The sequence below is a fragment of the Dama dama genome, chromosome 1 (genome assembly GCF_033118175.1).
Source record: "Dama dama isolate Ldn47 chromosome 1, ASM3311817v1, whole genome shotgun sequence".
NCBI classification, from domain to species: Eukaryota; Metazoa; Chordata; class Mammalia; order Artiodactyla; family Cervidae; genus Dama; species Dama dama.
Window position 1 is genome coordinate 52168404 of NC_083681.1, and position 24010 is coordinate 52192413.

The window sequence follows — 24010 nt, forward strand, 5'->3', positions numbered from 1 at the left end:
GAGCTATCAAAAATCAAAAAGGACAAAGTTCAGAGAGCTTCTAGGTTGGTGTACATGTAGAGGTATGGGGAGAGTGGCGCCCTCTAGAGGATCCACATTCCTTTCTGTATTCACTGTCATCTGCATCTCTTCCATCTGCCTGTTCCTGAGTTACATCCTTTTATAATAAACCAATAATCTAGTGAATAAACTGGTTTCCTAAGTTCTGTGAGCTGCTCTGGCAATTAATTGAACCCAGGGAGGGAGTTATAAGAACCTCAGATTTACAGCCAGTCAGTCAGAAGCACAGGTCACAACCCGGACTTGTGACTGGCATCTGAAATGAGGACAGTTTTATGGGACTGAGCTTTCAACCTGTGGACTCTGACATTATCTCCAAGTAGACAGTATCAGAATTGAGTTGAACTGTGTCAGAATTGAGTTGAATTGCAGGACACCCTGCTGGTATCAGAGAATAGCTTGGTGTGGGGAAAGAATCCACACATTGGAATTGGTGTTAGAATTGTAACTGCAAAGCTGTATTTTATTTCCCTATTTCAGAGGGAATTTCAAATAAAGAATTTTTCCAACTTCTCTATTCCCTGTAGCCACCACCCTGTTACCTCTGAAGCAGACAATACCACAATGGACTTGACTCTCCACTTAAACTGCCCCCACTCCGAGCCTACCCTAAACTGCTGTCAGGAGCTAGCTGCTTGCTCCTCAAACATGAGGTTCCCTACTCCTAGAAACTGAAAAGACAATCCTTTCCCCTAGCTTATCATTGGAAGCAGGGAAAGAAGCACATATTTGAAGACAAATCAGCTTGCTATAACAGAAAGCATTGTCACTTTGAAATCATAAAGACCCGAGTTCAAATCTCTCCTCATCCTTCAGAAGCTATATATATACTGGCCAAGTAATACAACATGAATTAAACTATCAGTTATTTTAACTTAAAAGAAGAGTACTATGGAGTTTATGATTAGTAAGATTATAATTAATGAAGTACCTAGTATGTACTTGACAAATGGTAATTAACACTCTTTAATATAACCATTATTTTTACTAACAATAATAGCGAATGTTTACTCTAATGCATTGTATTTGACATCTGTTTTACAGGTTGCCTCACTTGGATCTTTATTTCTTGCAATTTAGAAGAAAAGATAACTTGAAAATCTGCCTACTCCATAACACCTAGAAAAGCTGGATAAAAAGTATAACAAACATTTTATGTTATATAATAAATATAGGCAGGCTTGAGATTTTAAGAAAGAGAAGAAATCTCTTGAGGTCAAAAAATGAAAAGGAAATTAAAAATCAGGAATTCTCAGAGTGAGCTGATATTGGGATGCTCTGCGAAGATTTTTTGGTCTAGGCAATCAAAGAGCCTGTTTTTCATAGCTATGGGGGAGGATGGGAGATGAGGCTCTGGGCCCTGGAGAAGTCAACAGCTGAAACTCAAGTTCCCCTGTATAAAGCTGGGAATTTAGAGAAGTCATCCATCAGTTTAAAAAAAAAAAGTCTGAAAAGTAGAGAGAAAACTGGAAGCTTAGGTTAAAAAAGAAAGTTTCCTTAAGAACTGAAACCTTGGCCTATGCGAACTTTGAATGTATTCTACTTATATGGAGTTTATACCATCTGTGTAGTCTTAGAATCCCAGCAGAAAAATTAAAACATAGTTCCAGGCTGATGATAATCCTTGGTGATTAGTAGAAACAAAGACAATCCTCCCTCTCTCCCTGCAGAGTACTAATTAGCTCATTTAATTCTCACAACTATCCTATGAAATAGTCTTATCCCAATTTACAAAAGAAATTCAAATTTAGGGAGGTTAAGTGATTTGTCCAAAGTCATCTAGTTATTATCTGAAAAAGCTGGGATTTGAACTCGCTTGTTGTTCATTCAGTTGAAACACATTTATCAATATGTTATACTGCTAATCTTCTTTGTGCAAATCAATAGATAAATACAACTGTTTCTTTCTCAGGTTTAGCAACTTAGTAAGAATGAAGGTAGCCAGGATCACATGAAACCTTAAGGATTCCCCCCGGCTCGGCCTACAAAAGCAGCTCGGTCCACTGTGGCAAAGGACTTAGGTTGCTGGAATATTCTGAAACCAGGAAGAGAAAAAGCAACACGCTCCCTGAGCTAGTGGGGCACAGGATACCGCCAAATGGATCCTGGTTACTGATATTAATGGTATTAGAATAAACATACTATAGAAGCCCAAACAGAATATATTTACTATTGGAGTTAAGTAAGGATAATAAAGCTGTTGTGATAAACACAAACATGTGAAATTGAAAATTAATGATGACAGCTTAGTCACATCAGGCTCAATATATTCCTAAATATTATCTGGGTTGCAGAGCATTCAGAAAATTCTGATTCACAAGCATAAATAGCTGCAAATGTGTTAGCACACACTGATCATCTTGTGTGTATGCAGGTTTTATAAAAATAGTTCTAAATATTTTTCAAAAATCATATCAAATATTTGAGTATTTTTGAAGCCCCATACCCCACAATGTCCTAATAGAACAAAAATCTGGAACAACCAGACAAAAAGTTCTCAGAGATCCCTCTATTCTCAATCTAGGAGGCTACACAGCATACATAGTAAAGCGCAAACTTATAAAAAGGAACCAGTATGCTCCACACACCCTCTTTCCCTTCCACGGTGAAACTCTCTATCCTCCCATCTCCGATTCTGCTACCACAACCATTATTACTCTACTTTTTAAACTCCATTTCCCATTTTCCCCCCTTTTCTACTCTTTAGTCCAGCTAATCTCAAGTAGACTGTACCTTGACCATACTTCCTTACCTCCAGTTGTTCATTCACACTGTTATCTTCACCTTGGATTTATTTTACTTATATATATATTTTTTTCCATGAATATTTTTTTTTTATTTTTTTTTGTCATACATTGATATGAATCAGCCATAGATTTACACGTATTCCCCATCCCGATCCCCCCTCCCACCTCCCTCTCCACCCGATTCCTCTGGGTCTTCCCAGTGCACCAGGTCCGAGCACTTGTCTCATGCATCCCACCTGGGCTGGTGATCTGTTTCACCATAGATAGTATACATGCTGTTCTTTTGAAATATCCCACCCTCACATTCTCCCACAGAGTTCAAAAGTCTGTTCTGTATTTCTGTGCCTCTTTTTCTGTTTTGCATATAGGGTTATCGTTACCATCTTTCTAAATTCCATATATATGTGTTAGTATGCTGTAATGTTCTTTATCTTTCTGGCTTACTTCACTCTGTATAAGGGGCTCCAGTTTCATCCATCTCATTAGGACTGGTTCAAATGAATTCTTTTTAACGGCTGAGTAATATTCCATGGTGTATATGTACCACAGCTTCCTTATCCATTCATCTGCTGATGGGCATCTAGGTTGCTTCCATGTCCTGGCTATTATAAACAGTGCTGCGATGAACCTTGGGGTGCATGTGTCTCTTTCAGATCTGGTTTCCTCAGTGTGTATGCCCAGAAGTGGGATTGCTGGGTCATATGGCAGTTCTATTTCCAGTTTTTTCAGAAATCTCCACACTGTTCTCCATAGCGGCTGTACTAGTTTGCATTCCCACCAACAGTGTAAGAGGGTTCCCTTTTCTCCACACCCTCTCCAGCATTTATTGCTTGTAGACTTTTGGATAGCAGCCATCCTGACTGGCGTGTAATGGTACCTCATTGTGGTTTTGATTTGCATTTCTCTAATAATGAGTGATGTTGAGCATCTTTTCATGTGTTTGTTAGCCATCTGTATGTCTTCTTTGGAGAAATCCCTATCAAGCTATCAACGGTATTTTTCACAGAACTAGACCAAAGAATTTCACAATTTGTATGGAAATACAAAAAACCTCGAATAGCCAAAGTAATCTTGAGAAAGAAGAATGGAACTGGAGCAATCAACCTGCCTGACTTCAGACTCTACTACAAAGCCACAGTCATCAAGACAGTATGGTACTGGCACAAAGACAGAAATATAGATCAGTGGAACAGAATAGAAAGCCCAGAGATAAATCCACGGACCTATGGACACCTTATCTTTGACAAAGGAGGCAAGGATATACAATGGAAAAAAGACAACCTCTTTAACAAGTGGTGCTGGGAAAACTGGTCAACCACTTGTAAAAGAATGAAACTAGAACACTTTCTAACACCATACACAAAAATAAACTCAAAATGGATTAAAGATCTAAATGTAAGACAAGAAACTATAAAACTCCTAGAGGAGAACATAGGCAAAACACTCTCTGACATAAATCACAGCAAGATCCTCTATGACCCACCTCCCAGAATATTGGAAATAAAAGCAAAAATAAACAAATGGGACCTAATGAAACTTAAAAGCTTTTGCACTACAAAGGAAACTATAAGTAAGGTGAAAAGACAGCCCTCAGACTGGGAGAAAATAATAGCAAATGAAGAAACAGACAAAGGATTAATCTCAAAAATATACAAGCAACTCCTGCAGCTCAATTCCAGAAAAATAAATGACCCAATCAAAAAATGGGCCAAAGAACTAAACAGACATTTCTCCAAAGAAGATATTTTACTTATATTTTTTAAAGCTCGTAATTTATATATATTTTCTCATTTACTTCCATTATGATACATCCTGCCCATTCTTAGTTATTTGTAAATAATAACCACTATTAAGTATTTACTTGGTACCACATACTATATGATGAGTGCCTCACACTGCTCATTTAATCCTTGTAGCAGCCCATGAAACATGGTAACACTATTGCTCTCATTTTATAATGAGAACACCTAGGCCCTGGAAGCTTACAAAACTTGCCCAAGGCGAGGTAAGGGAGAGAATCCCCCCTGGAAAAGTAGTGTCTGAGCTCAGAGAAGAGATGTTAAAGGATAGGGTGAAGCTGTCAGGAGACAATGGCATTCCAGACAGAGGGACAACATTCACAAAGGCAGTGCAATAGGAAACAGCGTGGTATGCAGTCAGGAAAGAGATCAGCCTTCAGAATTAGCAGACCTGGTTCAAACACCTAATTTTGTTTTGTGACTTCACTGCAACTATATTTTTCTCATCTGTGAAATGGTGATAATAAGCTTCACCATGTATAATTAAGATAAAAGTTAAACATGATATGTAAAAGTGCCCAGTACATGACTAGGCCTATGCTACTCAGTAATAAATAAATGTTACCTCCCTTCCTTTCCCCTAGCGGCAGTTCAATAATCCACGGTCTTAAGAACATCATTGTTATCTCCACTAAACTCCAGACATGTCTCCCTTCTACAAGTTTCCAAGCTTTACAAGGGCTTTTCGAGGTGTCGTATGCCAAAAGTCATTGAGCACCTTATGTGGTAGGGTCCTTAACCACCACTTCTCAAACTCAGAGTCATTCTCAGACCACTCACCTGTGTAGGCCATGTTCTTCGGGTTGCCATAAGGAGCCCCAGGCTGCACGGGGCTATAAACAGGGTTCATTGTGGACAAGTGAGAATCCTACAGAAAAACAAACAAAAAACCAGCATCGATTACTGATTGTTCATTCTCCCTGACATCAGCTTCTGATCTATAATCTTCAAGTGACACAGAGAAGCAACGCAGTATAACAGAAGGAGGACTTAAAAAAGCCACCTGTTTGTACTTGGCCCTTTGCCAGACACTATTCCCACTATACACATGAAGATACCGAGAGGCAGAGAAGTGACACAATTAGCCTATGTCAGCTCCAGCCTTTTGATTCTCAGTTCAGTACTAGTCCCACTATCCCATAAATCAGCTACCATGAGCACACTGTTTGGCACTGGCCAAGTCTCTTCCCCTCTCTGGGTTTCAATGTCCTGACATAAAATCAATTACTTCAGGTTCTCTGCAGTCTTTTCTAATTCTAAGGATGCCTGTCTATGAGCTGGGAAAGGATGCACTTCTACTGCTCACCAGGGGAGCCCCAGCACCTGGTAATAAGCACACAGACTGCTGGAAGAAGAGCAGCAAGTGTGCTATCCACCCTTTGCACTTACAGAAGACAAGATACTAGTTACTAGCAGTTTTGGGGGAAAATGGGAATTTATTGCCATTGACCATTTTAATGCAAACAAGGAAACACAGCCAAGGTCTCTTTCAAAATTTATTCAAGGGAAAGAAATAAACTTGGAAATTTGTGTGCAATAAGTATCACCTGCACAAGTGCTCTGTTAATTACCTTAATGAAGCACATTCTCCATTCTGATTAATGGAATATTAAGCTCTATTAGCCAGCCAATTTGTCCCACCTTGTTTAGGGAACCAACTCTGATACACAGCCCAACACATGTTTAAAGACGTGTCTCCAAATATATTATTTACACTTCATAAAAATCAAGCTATTTCCTCCTAACTAGGCTCACATGATAGAAAGGCAATTTTTTAGGTCATTAACTTCTTCCATAGCACCTCAGGATAGGAAACAAGTCAAATGCTGAAGACAAGCAGTTAAAGTCAACAGCTGGCTTGATGACAAGTGCTCTGAGATTAATTAGCCTGTCCAGGGTTGTGGAATGAGAGGTGGAGGAAAGATGGGTTCCCAAAGAGAGGAAGGTGGGCAAACAGGTAAAAAAGAAAATGCCATTGGTCAAATTCAGATAACAGAACTTTTTGAAATGTACCCAATGTGCAGCCCTGGCAAATCACCCCAGGGCAACAGGCTAGATTAAACTATCACCAGTTGACAAACTGAAACTAGAAAACCTGATGAAAGTTATAGGAAATATACACATTCCGGCACAAATTAAGAAAAAAACATGCTTGCAGCCAGAGTTATCCAAGAATACTGCCAAGAACATGCGTGTGTGCTCAGTTGTGTCCAACTCTTTGTGATACAGACTGTAGACCACCAGGCTTCTCCATCCATGGCATTTACCAGGTAAGAATGTTGGAGTGGGTTGCCATTTCCTTCTCCAGGGGATTTTCCCAACCCAGGGATCAAATCCACATCTCCTACATCAGCAAGCAGATTCTTTACCACTGTACCATCTGGAAAGTCCACAGTCAAGTACATTCTCTCTCTAAATATAAGCACTCTCCTGGCAAGGTGCTAAGAGAGTTCACAGATGTTAAAATACATTGCAAACTACAAAGTGGAATGCAGATGTAAATAATGATGGTAATAGCCTTGGCTCTCTCTTCTACCCAACGGGTTCTCTGTTAAATAAGCCAGGGTAAGGAAGACTGCTAAGCAGCACAACGGGTCCTATAAATATCTGAGCACTCTCCTACTGAGAAGCTACTCTGTGTTGCTGATTGGACAAAGTTTGAAATTGTTCTTCATAACCAAAGAAACTCATCAGTTTTGAAACTGGTCTCCTGCTGCTCAAAAATGACAGCCACAGCCTCAGAAGGAGACCATGCCTGAGGAGCACTCCACAATAGCGTGGACTCCAATCTCAACTAATGACTGGCAGAAATGAGACCTGCCAGGGGTTCAAAATGTGGAATAAGAATATGACAGGCAGACAGAGTTCCTGGCTTTCAAGGGAAGGTCAGCCTTTTACAACAGAATCCACACACTAGTAGTTTCAGGGACAGGCTAAAAATGAGTAGGAAGATCACAACCTCTATTATCAGGCAGATTTAGGTTCAAATTCTGGAACTGTCACATACCAAATGTGGGACCACAGGCAAGTCCACTAACTTTCCTGCGCCTCAGTTCCCTCTAGACTCAAAATGGGAGAGAATAACACATACTTAACAGAGTTGTTGTAGGTATTTTTTTAAAGCTAGGTTTATTGAGGTACAATTTACATGTAGTAAAATTTACTCCTTTTAGGTATATAGTTCTATGAGCTCTGAAAAACGTATATAGTTGTACAAACACCACCACAATTAGGATACAAAGTATTTTCACCATCCCCAAAAGTTCTCTATCTTTGGGGTCAATACCCTCCCCATAAATCCTAACTGTGGCACTCTAATCTGTTTTCTGTTGTTGTTTTATATACTCAAATATCAACTTTTACTGTAAGAAGATGAAAAAAAAGGGGCTGAGAAATAGCAAATGAACAGTCCGAGGTCACAAAGTAAGTAAAGGACCAGGTTAAGACTAGCACCCCAAATCAAAGACCTAAATGAGACCGCTAAAAAGATAAAACTCTTAGAAGAAAAAAGAAAAGACAGCAAAACCTTTATGACCTTGGATTTGGCAATGGTGTCTTTATTATGATACTAATAGCCCCTGAGAGACCCCACCATGGGATTCAAATTCAAATCTACCTACTGGGTCCTTGCTGGACACACATAGGCAGTTAGGAGAAAATAAAGGCACTGACTGCCTGACTTCTATTCCTGCCAGCTATATAGGATATTAGCTGCCACATGCTATCAATCGAACCTGATTTCACTTTTTAAGTAAGATAAGTAGGATAAGTGCCTGAGGTGTAAGTCCCATCTAGCTCTCTCTCTAGAGCTGAGTATGGAGTTGACCCTGCTCCCTGGGGTTGAACCACAGTAAGTCTACATTACTTGTGTCAGCAAACACAACTCTGCAATAGCTTCCCATCTTATTCAGGATAAAATCCAAAGTCTTTACACGCTTCAGTCATGCCCAACTCTGCAACCCTATGGACTGTAGCCCACCAGGCTCCTCTGTCCATGTGATTCTCCACACAAGAATACTGGAGTGGGTTGCCATGCCCCTCCTCCAGAATATCCAATTGGGATCCTCCCTACCCAGGGATCCACCCAGGGATCCTTCCCATGTCTCTTATATCTCCTGCATTGGCAGGCAGGTTCTTTACCACTAGCGCCACCTGGGAAGCCCCTATAAAGGTCTACGAGGCCTTATATGATCTGGTTTCACATGCCCAGCACTCTGGTTGCAACTCCTACTACTACCTCTTGATTTCTACACTCCAATCACAATGACATTCTTGTTCCCTGAACACACATATATGCTTATGCCTCAGGGCCTTTGCACTTGCTCTTTCTCACACCTAAAATGACCTTCCCCAGATATTCAAATGACATACTCCCTCACTTCATTCAGATCTCTGCACAAATGTCACCTTGTTCAAAGTTAATTCCTTAGCCAACCTATCTAAAAATAACTCCTACTGTTATTCTCTGTCCCCAATTTGTTTTACTTTTCCTACTGACCCCAATCATTACCCAATATCCTTTCTTGTCTATCTGTTTATTCTTTCCCCCATTAGAGTTGTAAGTTCCATAAGAACAAGGATTCTGTTTATTTTTTTCTTGTATCCCCAATACCCAAAATATTACCTAGGATATAATGGTCACTAAATGCATAGTAGTTGAATACATAATGGACCATCCTTCATGCTTCCCTCAAAAAACAACTCTGGAATAGTTTCAAGGTGTTTGGCACTTCTTGGCATATTTCAGTCAACAACTTGGCTTCACATCTCTCCAGCATTTACTTCCAATGTTCAGAAAAGCCTCTACTGATAACTCATCTTAGGTAGTACAAGCAATGGTGAGCTGGGTGGCAGAATGATGACTAACAAAAACAGACAGAGGTGCTAAAGACTTCCCTCCTCATGGAGCTGGACTTCATCCCCAGACTGTTTGACAAGTAGTCTGCTGCTGCTGCCCTCAGAAACACCTGAACAATCTCTTTCAAATCAATAGCAAAATCTATGAGCACAAAATGACAAGAAAAATTTCAGGGGTGAAGAGTGAACACTTACAAGTACCATATGCACAATAGGTTTCAGTGTTTAGTAGTTTACAAACTACCTATATGAGATTTTAAAGCTTATACAGATGGTCCCCAAATTATGAGAGTTCGGATAAGATTTTTCAACTTTACAATGGTACCAAAGTAATATGCATTCAGTAGGAACATCCTTTGAATTCTGAATTTTACTTTTCCTGGGCTAGTGTATGCAGCACAAAACTCTCTCGTGATATTTGGCAGCAACAGCAATACACTACAGCTCCCAGTCAGTCAATGGTAAACAACCAATTTACATGTGCAACCATTCTGTATCCATATAACCATTCTGTTTTTCACTTAAAATATAGTATTTAATAAATTATATGAGATATTCAACATTACAAAATAGGCTTTGTGTTAGATGATTTCACTCAACTGTAGGCTATTGTGTTCTGAGCATGTTTAAAGTGGGCTAGGCTAACCCACGATGTTTGGTAGGTTAGGTGCATTAAACGCATTTTCAACTTAAAATGGGTTTATTGGGATGTAACCTCATTGTAAGTTAAGGAAGATCTAGTTTACAATGAGATTTTAATCACTATCTCACTTGATCCTTTGAAGTAAGCAACACAAGGATTACTAATTTCATTTGAGAGATAAAGAAATTAAAGCTTACAGGTTTAATGTATATTAGGATGGATACTGTAAAAAAAAAAAAGATATAGTGTCTGTCCAAAGGAGGCTATGGTCTAGTTAGGGAATTTTAAAAGTTAAATAAAAATAAACATGCCAAAAATAATGGAACTTTTAAGTGCAGAGGTGGAACTTCTGGAATACCTAAATTGCTTAGCAAACCCTCTTCGCTAAAAGCAACAATAAAACTGAAGGAAACTGTCAAAAACAACTATTTGGGCCTCTGAAAATTAACCAAAGGCATACATCAAACTGAGAAATGTTTATATAAGAAGAATTACTGAACCATATCAAGAACAGTGAGAATCTGTGACATTTTAGGCTCAAGCTGCTCCGACCCTCTGCCCCCAACTCCCTGGAATAATTCCATCAGGCCAGGCCAGAAGGATGACTTGCCAGAGTGGAATGATTTAATTTGACGCTGAGTGTAGAAAATTTTCTCTGGATAGTGCCCAGTGTCAAAAACAATAGAGGGACAATCTGGGGAACAATAGTAAACTATCCAGGAAGGCCACTACCGCAGCTGGCTTAAGGTCGTAATACTAGTTAGGGCAGGCAACAGGCCTGCAGATAAGCCAGAAATTTTAAAGGGAGTTCTAGGGAACAAAAGATGAGACCCACTATGGGATCCCTGGTGATGTGTAAGGTTTCATACATGCTAAGAAGAAACTGGAGCAGTTCTAGGTATCTATAGACCCAATGTGAATATAAGGCCTTGAACACACTGAAAGTAAAGGCTGGAGCAGAATTGCAAAAATTGCCTGAACTTTGAATGCATTCTCCCATCAACAAACAAATCCATCAACAAAGGGTGGAAGATTTCCTGGCCTAGGACTGAAGCCAGTCATTGTTGACCACTAATCTATGCTGACCCAGGGGTAACCTTCAGGAAGCCGAGTTTAAAAATTAAAACAATATTTTAAAAAATATGACCATAGGGACTTCCCTAGTGGTCCAGTGGCTTAGACTCCATGCTCCCAATGCAGGGGGCCTGGGTTTGATCCCTTGGTTAGGGAATTAGATCTCACATGCCACAACTAAGAGTCTGCATGCTGTTAAAGATCCTGATTGCTGTAACTAAAAGAACCCACATGCTACAAGGAAGACTGAAGATCCCATGTGTGGCAACTAAGACCTAGCACAGTCAAATACATAAAGATTACGAAAGAAAGAAAGAAACTCCTCTCACAGAAACTTTCTTTAAATAAATATATGACCAGAATAAACTACTTGTATGTTAAATAAATAAATAAATGTTCATGGTTAAAAAAAGAGACATCAGCAGTCACACATACAAAGACAGGCACTATGAAGTAGTCTAAGCGTGTACTAAAGAAACCAAAAAAGAGGAGTTAAAAAAACAAATGCAACAGCCCTCCCATTCCTTAGTGGTGGAAGAATCTGAATCAAGAGTTGCTACATTATATTATCTACAACATAGTTTTTCAACCAAAAAAATCATAAAACATGCAAAGACACTGGATGACCCATTTATGCGGGGCATAAAAGGAGACTATAGATGCTGTCTCCAAGGAGACTTAGTTATTAGAATCAACAGGTAAATATTTCAAAGCACCTATTAGAAATATTTTTTAAAATAAGGGAAACCATATTTAAAGAACTAAATGAAAGTAAGATGATAATTACTTATCAAATAGAGAATATCAATAAACAGAAATTATAAAAAGAACCAAATGAAAAATGTATTCTGAAATCAAACATTCAAGAGGACTCAAAATAAATCTGAGCTGAAAGAAGAAAGAGTCATCAAATTCAAAGATGGATGAATACAGATAATGCAATCTAAAAAACAAAATGAAAAAATGAAAAGTCAGAGACCTGTGGGAAACTATGGAATAAACCAACAAACAAGTAATGGGATTTCTAAAGAGAGGAAAGAAAGAGTAGAAAAAATATCTGAAGATATATTATCACCAAAAGCTTCCCAAATTTGATTTTAAAAACAAACGTTACACTACACCCAAGACAGTGAACTCCAAGTGGGCTAAACACAAAAAGAGACACACTTGTACACATCATAGGAAAAACCACTGAAAGCCAAAGAGAAAATTTTGAAAGTGGCAAGAGAAAAAAACTCATGAGATGAAAGAGGACAACAATAAGATTAAGGTAAACAGCTCACTTCTCATTAGAAACAATGGAGGCCAGAGGCAGTGGAATAATAAATCAAATGCACTGAATGAAAAAAAGTTTACCAACCACAATCTGTGACACCAGTAAAACTATCATTCAAAATTACAGGCAAAAATAAAGACATTCCCAAATAACTAACAACTAAGATAATTCACTGATAGCAACCTCCCTTTCCAAAAACCCTAAAGACATACTAAAGCCTTCTGGCTGAAAGGAAATGGCATTACAGAGTAATTCAAATCCACGTGAAAAGAAAAAGAGCATCAGTAAAGGCTATTACATAGGTAAAAATAAAGATAGCATAAATATTTTTCTCTTAAAAGCCAGTTATGTAAAACAATAACTTTAAAATTACATTACTGCATCTATGACATACAAAGATTTACTGTACAGAAAAACAAGAGCCCAAAGTAAAAAGAGAGGAAAAATGGAGCTACATTGGAACAAAGTTTCTAAAGTTTACTGAACTTGTTAGTTTATAATGTGAAGTACATTGATTGTATATGTGTTTTTTTCTTCTTTTTTTTTCTTTTGGCTACACCATAGGCATGCAGAATCTTAGTTCCCTGATCAGGGATCAAACCTGTGCCCTCTGCATTGGCAGCACTGCCTTAACCACTGGACCACCAGGGAAGTCCCAGATTGTTTGCACATGAAGTAGATTATAATATGTAATGTGTAATAAAGATATATATTTAATCCCCAAAACAACCACTAAGAAAATAACTTCCAAAGTTTATTAATAACAGTATCAATAAAAAAGAACAAACCACTGATACATATCATAGCATTAATTAACCTCAAAAATATTGTGCTAACTGAAAGAAGCCAGAACAAAAGACAGCATATTATATGATTCCATTTATATGAAATGTTCAGAAAAGGCAAATCATGGGGCAGATAGATATTTGGTCACCTAGGACCTGAAGCAGAGGTTGACAGCTAATGAGAGCAAGAGATCTCTTTGGGGTAATTAAAAATGGTTTAAACTGGATTTTGGTGACAGTTGCACAACTGAGCAAATTTACTAAATAGCATTGAATAGCATACTTAAAATGGTTGAATTTTATCATATATGTTATACCTCAATAAAGTTATTAAAATAACACAAATTTGTGATTCTTGACTCATCAAGGAAAAAATATAGAATTTTTTAATGCACTAAAAGGAATTAAGTCATTTAATTCAATATCCTCATTCATACCCATGGACTGAAAGAAATCTCTTGGGACAAGGTCTGAGCAAAGTGTTACTAAATCACAGATAGCAGGACATAATTCCTGTCCCTGAGGTGTTTGTATGAGGGAGAAAAACACGAAAACTAACAATAGCAAAATTGTACTGTTATTACACGGAATACTAGAATTTAAAGAAAGAACAGTTTACTAAAGGGTGGCGGGGTGGGGGGGGTGGGGGGGTGGGGTGGTGGTGAGAAAGATGTTCTGATTGCCACTAGATGGCAATATGCTCAGTTAAACGATTCTATTTCCCAGTCTCTCCTGTAGTTAAGTGAGGCTATGTGATTAGTTCTGCTCAATGAGCTATAACTGAAATATTGTATAGGACTTACACTTAAAGGGATCACTGTTAGTTGGAGGAGGTGTCTTTCCTTCTCCTCTTCCTCATACCTGTTATCTGGAATTAGGACATGATGACCGGAGCTCATCAACCTTTTCTGTGAAGTGACCTTGAGAATGGAAGTCTCAAACCAAGGATGACAGAAGAAACCTGGGTCCTTGATCATTTCAGCCCTGGACTACCTTTGTACTGTTTTATATGAGAAAATAAAACCTTATGTTTTAAACTATTGTTATTTTAGATTTATTATATGTAGCTGAACCTAATATTATTTAATTGAGGGGAGAGATATATAAGATTTCAAAAGAATATTGATCTATGTTTTGAAGGATGACAAGAATTCTACAGAGGGAGAAGGAGAAGGAAAGGTCATTTGTGAAATTATACAATGAGAGAGCAAGGCACATTCAAGGAACACTGTATACTTCTGAAAAGCTGTAACATAGAATTGCAGGGAAAACATGGTAGGAATATTCTCATCCTGTCCCCATTTCTCAATTGTGTCCTCTCAGCTCTTAGGAAGGATCTCAGAGAATTCTCTGGTGGTCCAGTGGTTAGGACTCCATGCTTTCACCGCCGAGGGTACAAGATCAATCCCTGGTGAGGGAACTGAGATCCCACAAGCTGTGTGGTGCAGTCCAAAAAAACCCCAAAAATCTCAGAAAGCCAGATTGGGCATGGCTACAGTCCATTTTATGATCCCAGGACTCTCTGAAACTTCTTTGTTATAAATACTTTTGACTATGATTTGCCTGCCCAATTCTTTTCTTCCTGCTACATTTTAAGCAACATAAGGTTAAAGGACCATATCTGTTTTATTCACCACTGAATTTCCAGTAAAGGGCTTGGTATAAAGCAAGGTGCTCAGTAAAGGTTTTCGACTAGATGAATGAATTAACTAGTGGGTAAGTTAAAAGAAAGCTTTTATTGGAATTCAACAGTTTAATATCACATTAGTTCTTACCAAATTTAGGAAAACTGTTTCGGTGTTAGTTCTCCTTAATTCTATACACAAGAAAGCCCATTTTTATCGTAGTTATCTATTTCTTTATACTGTCTGCCAAATGTAATCAGATTGCACATTATATTACTGCATTTCACAGTTGTGTACGTTATCATTTCGTCTCAGAAAATATTTCAATTTAAAGATGAAATGCAGGAGCACTCTTATTTCTAGGAATCTGCCACAAGGATCTCAATATCAAAAAGGCTTCCACAGATAACAGATCTTTCCATGTAAAAGGTTAATACCACCTCTTCTCTTACCTGTAAATGAAATGCAGAGATTCCTGATACCTAGAACAAAGTCAAGCACAAAGTTTGTACTTTGAAAATATTTGCTGAATAAACACGGTTTCATAACCACATAATACAATGACTTTAAATTATCACACAACTCTAAAGCAAAATTATAATTTGCTGGAAATGGGTTGCTGTGGCCAGACTTGCTATACCAAACTATAAAAAACAGTGATCAGGAATTTCTAGAGAGACTATGAATCAACAGTGCTCAGAGAGCCCCTCTTTAATGTTTACAAGAGGCTAGGTTTGCAATGCAAAAATGTAAACCAAATTTTATCTTCTTAGATAAGGCCTGTGACACGGTAAAAAAAAAATAGTGGCACTCCTCCCCTTAAAAAGTACAAGTGCCATATTACCCATCACATTTAGGTGGAAAGAGACAGCCAGAAGAGGATTATGGTCACAACACCCAATAGCTTTACTGATTTTTATTTATTTATTTATTCTTATTTTATTTTATTTAGAAGAGAAAACTAAGGCACAGGTAAAGGACAAGACTACCCTAGAAATACATGGCAAGTCAGGGTTGTGGACAGGTGCCCTGAACAAAACCCAGATCTCCTGCCCTTAAACTGGAGACTTCCCATTGTATCACCTTGCTACCATCCTCTGGATAGACAGATAATCAAACAATTAAATGGAAAGACAAATGAACAAATAAGGCGTATGACAATGCAGTTCCAGAAATGCCCTTCTGCCCTTTTGCTGGTCCTATATCTTTCTTGGCATTTTAGATCCATCTGTCACGAAACACAGGATACTAAGGGAATATAAAAGAAATGCAGGTATTTGAAGAACTCATTCAGTCAAAGTGTAATCAGAATATGTTAATTCTCTGAGGCAAACCCATGAAGCCCACTATATTGGGAATTCTCAACAGCAAGTTTATAGCACCCAAAGTTATTACCTTTCCTGGGGAAGTAATAAGTGCAAAAGTATTGCCGAGCAATTTCATATAATGAATGGTTAAGAACATAGGTTTTTAAGCCACAGCAGCTGTGAAGCCTTGGATGGCTTACTTGTTTCCTCATCTGCATAACGGAAATACTAGAAGTAATTACATTCTAGGATTGTTGAGGGGATTAAATGAGACAACACATGTTTTACCAGAACACATGTAAACACCTAACAAATGGTGGCTTTATCATTATTTCATCTGAGGAAACATCCTCATCACACACGATTTTCAATGACCTGGGATCCATAATGTCCGTAGGTTTCCCCAGGACTGTAGACTGTCCTCCTCCCAGGTGTACGGTTTTAGATCTTACTCAAAAGAGTAAGAGGTGTACTAGTCAACTTGAGGCTACCTGCTGTACCGTGCTAAATCGCTTCAGTTGTGTCCAACTCTTTGAGACCCCAAGGACTGTACCAGGCTCCTCTGTCCATGGGATTCTCCAGGCAAGAATATTGGGGTGGGTTGCCATTTCCTTCTCCCAGGGGATCTTCCTGCCCCAGGGACTGAACCTCTCATCTCTTACATCTACCTGCTTTGTCAGGCGGATTCTTTACCACTAGTGCCACCTGGGGAGTGAGGCTACCTGCTATAAGAAGGCAATTATCTCTTCATTTATAAAATGGAAACTATCAACAAACTGTGGAAAATTCTTAGAGATGGGAATACCAGCCCATCTTACCTGTCTCCTGAGAAACCTGTATGTGAGTCAAGAAGCAACAGTTAGAACTAGACATGGAAAAACAGACTGGTTCCAAATTGGGAAAGGAGTACGTCAAGGCTGTATGTTGTCACCCTGCTCATTTAACTTATATGCAGAGTACATCACGTGAAATGCTGGGCTGGATGAAGCACAAGCTGCAATCAAGACTGCTGGGAGAAATATCAACAACCTCAGATATGCAGTTGATATCACCCTTATGGAAGAAAGTGAAGAGGAACTAAAGAGTGATAAAATTGAAAGAGAAGAGTGAAAAATCTGGCGTAAAACTCAACATTCAGAAAACTAAGATCATGGCACCTGGTCCCATCACTTCATGGCAAATAGATGGGGAAACAGAGGAAACAGTAGCTGACTTTATTTTCCTGGGCTCCAAAATCAATGCAGATGGTGACTTCAGGCATGAAATTAAAAGATGCTCGCTGGGAGGGGGGGATCGGGATGGGGAATACATGTAAAACCATGGCTGATTCATGTCAATGCATGACAAAACCCACTACAATATAAAATAAATAAATAAATAAAAGATGCTTGCTTCCTGGAAGAAAAGTTATGACAAACCTAGACAGCATATTGAAAAGCAGAGACACTACTTTGCCAACAAAGGTCCATCTAGGCAAAGCTATGGTTTTTCCAGTAGTCATGTATGGATGTGAAAGTTGGACTATAAAGAAGGCTGAGCACAGAAGAACTGATGCTTCTGAACTGTGGTGTTGGAGAAGACTCTTGAGAGTCCCTTGGACTGCAAGGAGATCAAAACTAGTCCATCCTGAAGAAAATCAACCCTGAATATTTATTGGAAGGACTGATGCTGAAGCTAAAGCTCCAATACTCTGGCCACCTGATGCGAAGAGCTGATTCAATGGAAAAGACCCTGATGCTGGGAAAGATTGAAGGCAGAAGAAGGGGATGACAGAGTATGAGATGGTTGGATAGCATCACCAGCTCAATGGACATGAGTTTAAGCAAGCTGTGGGAGATGGTGAGAGACAGGGATGCCTGGCGTGCTGCAGTCTATGGGGTTGCAAAGAGTTCAATCACGACTGAGTGACTGAACAGCAACCATTTAATATAAAAAGAATTGTTATGCAGATGAATAGGGAGCCATGAAGGATTATAGTAACAAAGTGACATAATCCTATCTGTGTTTTAGAACAATATTTCATGAGAAGATGGATGATGGACTGGCAGAAGAGAAACAGAAGGTCTGAACTAGAAAGAGCCGAAATAGAAAAGAAGGAAAGAATATAAGAAATACTTTTTAGACTTATAACTGACAGGATTTAGAAGCTCTCTTGTAAACTCTCTGTATGCAGCACTTGATCTGGGGGAAATAAGAGGTTTCTAAGGTAAGTAATGAAATATAGCATTCAATTTTGAACAAGCAGAGGCTGAGATGGCCAATAAACAACTGGGAATCTGGAAATATTGATCTGAGGGCCTATGACTGCTATGAACTAACTACCCACCAATGATTATGTCCATTTGCTTAGAGTTCAGCAGAAGTAGTCCAGCAGGGGTATAAAGGCAGTAAGGAATGAAGGAATGTGGAGGCAGAATAACAGCATGGCAGAATATGCTGTCAGATATATTTCACAGCAGAAATGGGTGCCCATAAAGCATGTCTTTAGAACTTTCTCAGTTGCTAAAGAAGCAGGCCTGTTTGGGTCCCAATATGCTTGCTTGCTTTCTTCTTTTCATCAATAAATCTTCACTAGGTCTTTATTTTATACCAGGCATTATTATCCCATATACCATCAGTAGGGATGTGAAGATGAATAAGTTATGGTACAAGCCCTTAAGGACACTGGAGCTAGCAAAGAAGGGGAACAAATAAAGAGTCAAATAAGAATATCCATGTGTTATGGTAGAGAGGAGCATGGGGATCTAAAGAACCTAACTCCATGTACCCTTTCTTCAGGATATCTTCCCTGAATATTATATTAGCTAATGTTTATGAAGTACTTAAATATGAGAGGAATTTTTCTTGGAGTTTTACATGTTACATGTTCTTTAATTTTCACATCTACCTTATGAAGTAGGTATTATTTACTAACTCCATCTTATCCATGAGAAAACTGGACAGCTTATAATGAACTCTCCTCTGAGTTCTCACTGTCCTCCCAAAGCAGTCTATGTCACTACACAGGACTTTGTATCCTTGGTTTTTTAAAAAAATACCCCATAAGGACAAAGCTATAATTTACTCGTCTTTATCTCCCACAAGGCCCAACAGAGGACCAAGTATATGCCACAGGTATTCAGTATTCGCTGAACATCAAAATGACGGTTATGAAGTCATTTCATTGTGTAAGTTTTACATTATATCCTTTATAATGTAAATCATTCTACAGCAATCATTTCCTGTGCATTGATAGAGGAATGAATAAAGAAGATGTGGTACACGAAGAATTCATTTGCCGGGCAGCAATGGAGAAACAGACATAGAGAACAGACTTATGGACATGGAGAGGGGAGGAGAGGGTGAGATATATGGAGAGAATAACATGGAAACTTACATTACCATACGTAAAATACATAGTCAATGGGAAGTTGCTATATGTCTCAGGAAACTCAAACAGGGGCTCTGTATCAACCTAGAAGGGTGGGATGGGGAGGGAGATGGGAGGGAGGTTCAAGAGGGAGGGGACATATGTACATCTATAACTGATTCATGTTGAAGCTTGAGAGAAAACAACAAAATTCTGTAAAGCAATTATCCTTCAATTTAAAAAAATAAAAAAAGAAGATGTGGTATACACACACACACACACAAGCACGCACACGCACAATGGAATATTACTCAGCCATAAAAAGAATGAAAAACCAGCCTATGTAGCAACATGGATGGATCTAGAGACTGTCATACTGACTGAAGTAAGTGACACAGAGAAGGACAAATATTGTATGATATCACTTATTACATGCAATCTAAAAAAAATGGTATAAACGAACTTACTCACAAAACAGGTTATCAGGGGGGAAAGGAGGGAGGCAAACTGGGAGACTGGGACTGACACATACATGCTGTGCTGTGCTTAGTCGCTCAGTCATGTCCGACTCTTTGCAACCCCATGGACTGTAGCCCTCCAGGCCCTGCTGTCTGTGGGGATTCTACAGGCAAGAATACTAGAGTGGGTTGCTGTGTCCTCCTCCATAGGGTCTTCCCAATCCAGAGATTAAACCCAGGTCTCCTGCATTGCAGGAGGATTCTTTACCATCTGTCACCAGGGAAGCCTAAGAATACTGGAGTGGGTAGCCTATCCCTTCTCCAGGGGAACTTCCTGACCCAGGAATAGAACCAGGGTCTCCTGCATTGCAGGCAGATTCTTTACCAGCTGAGCTACCCGGGAAGCCCCATATACACACTACTATATATAAAATAGATAATAAGAACCTACTGTATAGCACAGGGAACTCTACCAAGACTCTGTAATGACCTATATGAGAAAAGTATCTAAAAGAGAGTGGATGGATGGATGTATATTTATAACTGATTCACTTTGCTGTAAATCAGAAAGTAACACAACATTGCAAATCAACTTTGCATAACAGTGTAAATGCACTTAATGCTACAAAATTGTATACTTAAAAATAGTTAAAATGGCACATTTTATGATATGTATTTATCACCACAAACAAAAAACCCCTCCAGTGTTTTAAGTCCAATAATTTTTTTGTCAAAAACCATTTCTTATTTATTCAGTAGATTCATAGTAAGCATTTACTCTAAGTCAATTACTGGTGCCAGGTACAGACTAAACAGAAATAAACCATACACAGACCCTACCATCAAGCTTATTGTGGCAAAACCATAAATGTTCTCTATTGTTTAAGATGATCTATATTCTCTTCAGACATTACACCCAGATATCAATGTGTGCCTTCTGACTATTCAAACACTCAACAGGAATAAACCATCAGTTGAAAGAATAAATGAATGAATGATGGATACTGTGAACCTTAGATAAGGCATTGCTCTGGCCACTAGGACACTCAGGGTTGAACCAAACCTTAGTAGTAAGCAAGAGCTTCTGGCTTCACTTATTCTGTTTTCCTTATTTCCCCCTTCATTATGAATCTCTTTATTTACTTTTGATCCTATTGTATTATGCATATTTTAAAAACTAATTCCCTTTAGGGAAAAAAAAGTTGAGTATGTAGTATTAAATCAGTCAAACTTTGATGAGATTATGTGATGTGATCAGTCTCCTTCGTCAAGATGCTCTGCTGAAGATCTAGAGACAAACCAGACCCCGTTTGCAAGTCAGCAGTACAGCACTCAACTGCTCTGCCACTGAGCTCTACTCAAGGAATTCTTTGCTGGAGGAACTATTTTGCTTCAAAGATGCCAAGGCCCCATTCTTGAAAACACCCCACTTTAAGTTTTCGGCCCCTGCACTGATGGACAGGGAGGCTCTGGAACTAGACAGACCATATGGTCCAGGCTCTTATCTCTGTCCCTGACCTATCAGTGACAAACCTCTTAGGATCTCGAATCTACTCCTCTCTACCCACTTCTTGTGGCTACTCTGAATATTCAAAGGGAAAGCAGAGGAGAAGACATTTCCTAAACTGTAGAGTACTACAGCACAGTAAGGTGTTGAGGAAAAAGGGGTTCATCATTTGTAATACGAGGCAAGGATGGCTGACCAAAATTTAGGCAACCAGTCTTGTAGGCACTGGACTTAAAACACTGGAGGGTTTTTTGTTTGTGGTGATAAATATATATCATAAAATGTGCCATTTTAACTATTTTTAAGTATACAATTTTATAGCATTAAGTACATTTACAATGTTATGCAAATCACCAACATTTATCTCCAGAACATCTCCATCTTCCCCATCTGAAACTCTGTACCCATTAGATACTAACTCCTCATTTTCTCCACTTCCCAGCAACCACCATTCTATTTTCTATTTACTAAAGCACAATGTTTTCAAGATTTATCCATGTTACAGCATGAAAATACTAGTTTTTAAAATATTCCAGACTTTTAATTTCAGATAAAATTGATCAAAAACTATAAGGCTGACCACCATTTACTTAGCTTTTCAAGATAAACTCAAAAGTTCACTGTAGGAATTTTTTCCTTCCAGTTCCATTGAGATCTCCAAATTGATCTGCACTTTTGCACAAATATTTCCAACTACATATCATTCAGATGGAGTGAACTGCTACTCTGAAAATAAATTCCAACATGTTCATTAGGAAGCAAAATGACCCTTAATAAAAAATGCAATATTATAGAAAAGTTTGGATAAAGAAGACTAACGTTTAGAAGGAGATACTGATCTGCTTTGATATTACCAAACATTTTTAGGAAGGAGGTCAAATATGTATCTGCCTGTTTTTCATAATATGCCTATTAATATAAATATTTGCTATTCCAAAGTAGCATGTTTTGGAGGATTTCCCTGGTGGTTCTGTGGTTAAGAATCCGCCTTCCACGTGGCAGGCCAGACCTCTAGACTTGGGAAAGAGGAGGAAGGGTCTGCAGATCCCCATGCTGCCTGCTGAGCTGTTGTGCAGGACATTTGGTGACAAGGGGAGAAAGCATCTCCGGGGTGCAGGTGGTCCTGAACCGGTGGTCCCTGGGAAGCTTTGGGGTCAGGAAAGGCACCCTGGTGGGGTGACTGTTTGGGGCATAAGTCAACCGCTGTGTTAGTACTTTCACAGTGCTTTCCCAATATACACTAGATTAACTTGTCATGTGTTAAACACACAGTTGCTTTTTTAGAGCTAGGTTTTCATATTCAATAAATTTATTAATACCTTGAAAAAAATAAAGAATCCGCCTTCCAATGCAGGGGATGCAGGTTCTTAGGGAACTAAGATTCCACACGCTGTTGGGGGTTGGGGTGGGGGCAAGTAAGCCAGCACGTCACAACTAGAGAGAAGCCCTCATGGCACTAGGGAAGACATTGTGTCACAACTAAGACCCAACACAGCCAAAAATAAATATTTAAAACAAACAAACAAAAAACCAAAGTAGCATGTTTTTAACATTTGCAAATGAAACGTCTATTATTCACATTGATTTATATTATTCACATGGATCATATTTTTAAACTTTATATTTTGTACTGGAGTATAACCAATTAACAAACAATGTTGTGATAGTTTCAGGAGAACAGCAAGCACCTCAGCCATCATATACACACATGTATCCATTCTCCCCCACACTCCCCTCCCATCCAGGCTGCCACATAACATGGAGCAGAGTTCCATGTGCTATACAGTTGGTCCGTGTTGGTTATCCATTTTAAACATAGCAGTGTGTACATGTCCATCCCCAAATCCTTAATTATCTCTTCTCCCAAGCAATCATAAGTTCATCCTTCAAGTCTGTGAGTCTCTTTCCATTTTGTAAGTAAGTTCATTTGTCTCATTTTAGAGTCCACACATAAGGGATGTCATATGATATTTCTCCTCTCTGTCTGACTCACTTCACTCAGTATGACAATCTCTAGGTCCATCTACGTTGCTGCAAATGGCATTATTTCATTCTTTTTAATGGCTGAGTAATATTTACATTGTATGTATGTACCACATCTTTATCCATTCACATGGATTATTTTTTAACCAGCAAATCGTATCTTATTCCAAATGTCACTGGAAGGATCTCAAAGGTCATTTAATTCAAGCCTTTCATTTTCCAACAGAGAAGAGAGAGACCCAGTAACTTGCTCAAAGTCACAAAGCAAGTCAGTAACAGATCCAGGACTGCGCCTCAGGCCTCCAGACTCCCAGGCAGAAGAGTGAGGCCGCTTTTCTACCCAAAGGAAAAGAGATCTCCTCTGCTTACTGGTTAGTTCAAAGTCCACTGAGCCCTTGCAATGGGAGGTCAAAGACTCTGAATCAGGAGCTGCTGCATCCAAACAGTTAAGACTAAATACCAGGCCAAATCCTTTGTCTCAGGACAAAAAGGTTCAGAAAAACCTGGCAGAACCACCCTTACTAGGCGTAAAGGCCCCAG

At 38.9% G+C, this 24010-nt stretch overlaps 1 protein-coding gene across 5 annotated transcripts in view; it reads right to left on the reverse strand.

The window, feature by feature from the left end:
• Positions 1–24010, reverse strand: part of FAM168A (family with sequence similarity 168 member A) — a 214151-nt gene that overhangs the window by 69128 nt on the left and 121013 nt on the right. For 4 of the 5 annotated variants that reach the window (XM_061149799.1, XM_061149833.1, XM_061149824.1 and 1 more), the window contains exon 2: positions 5387–5474. In XM_061149799.1, the coding sequence (XP_061005782.1) occupies positions 5387–5456 (70 nt within the window). In that variant the 5' untranslated portion in view covers positions 5457–5474. Of the gene's footprint in view, positions 1–5386; positions 5475–15318; positions 15349–24010 lie in introns of all 5 variants that reach the window. The other variant, XM_061149808.1, reaches the window with a different exon arrangement.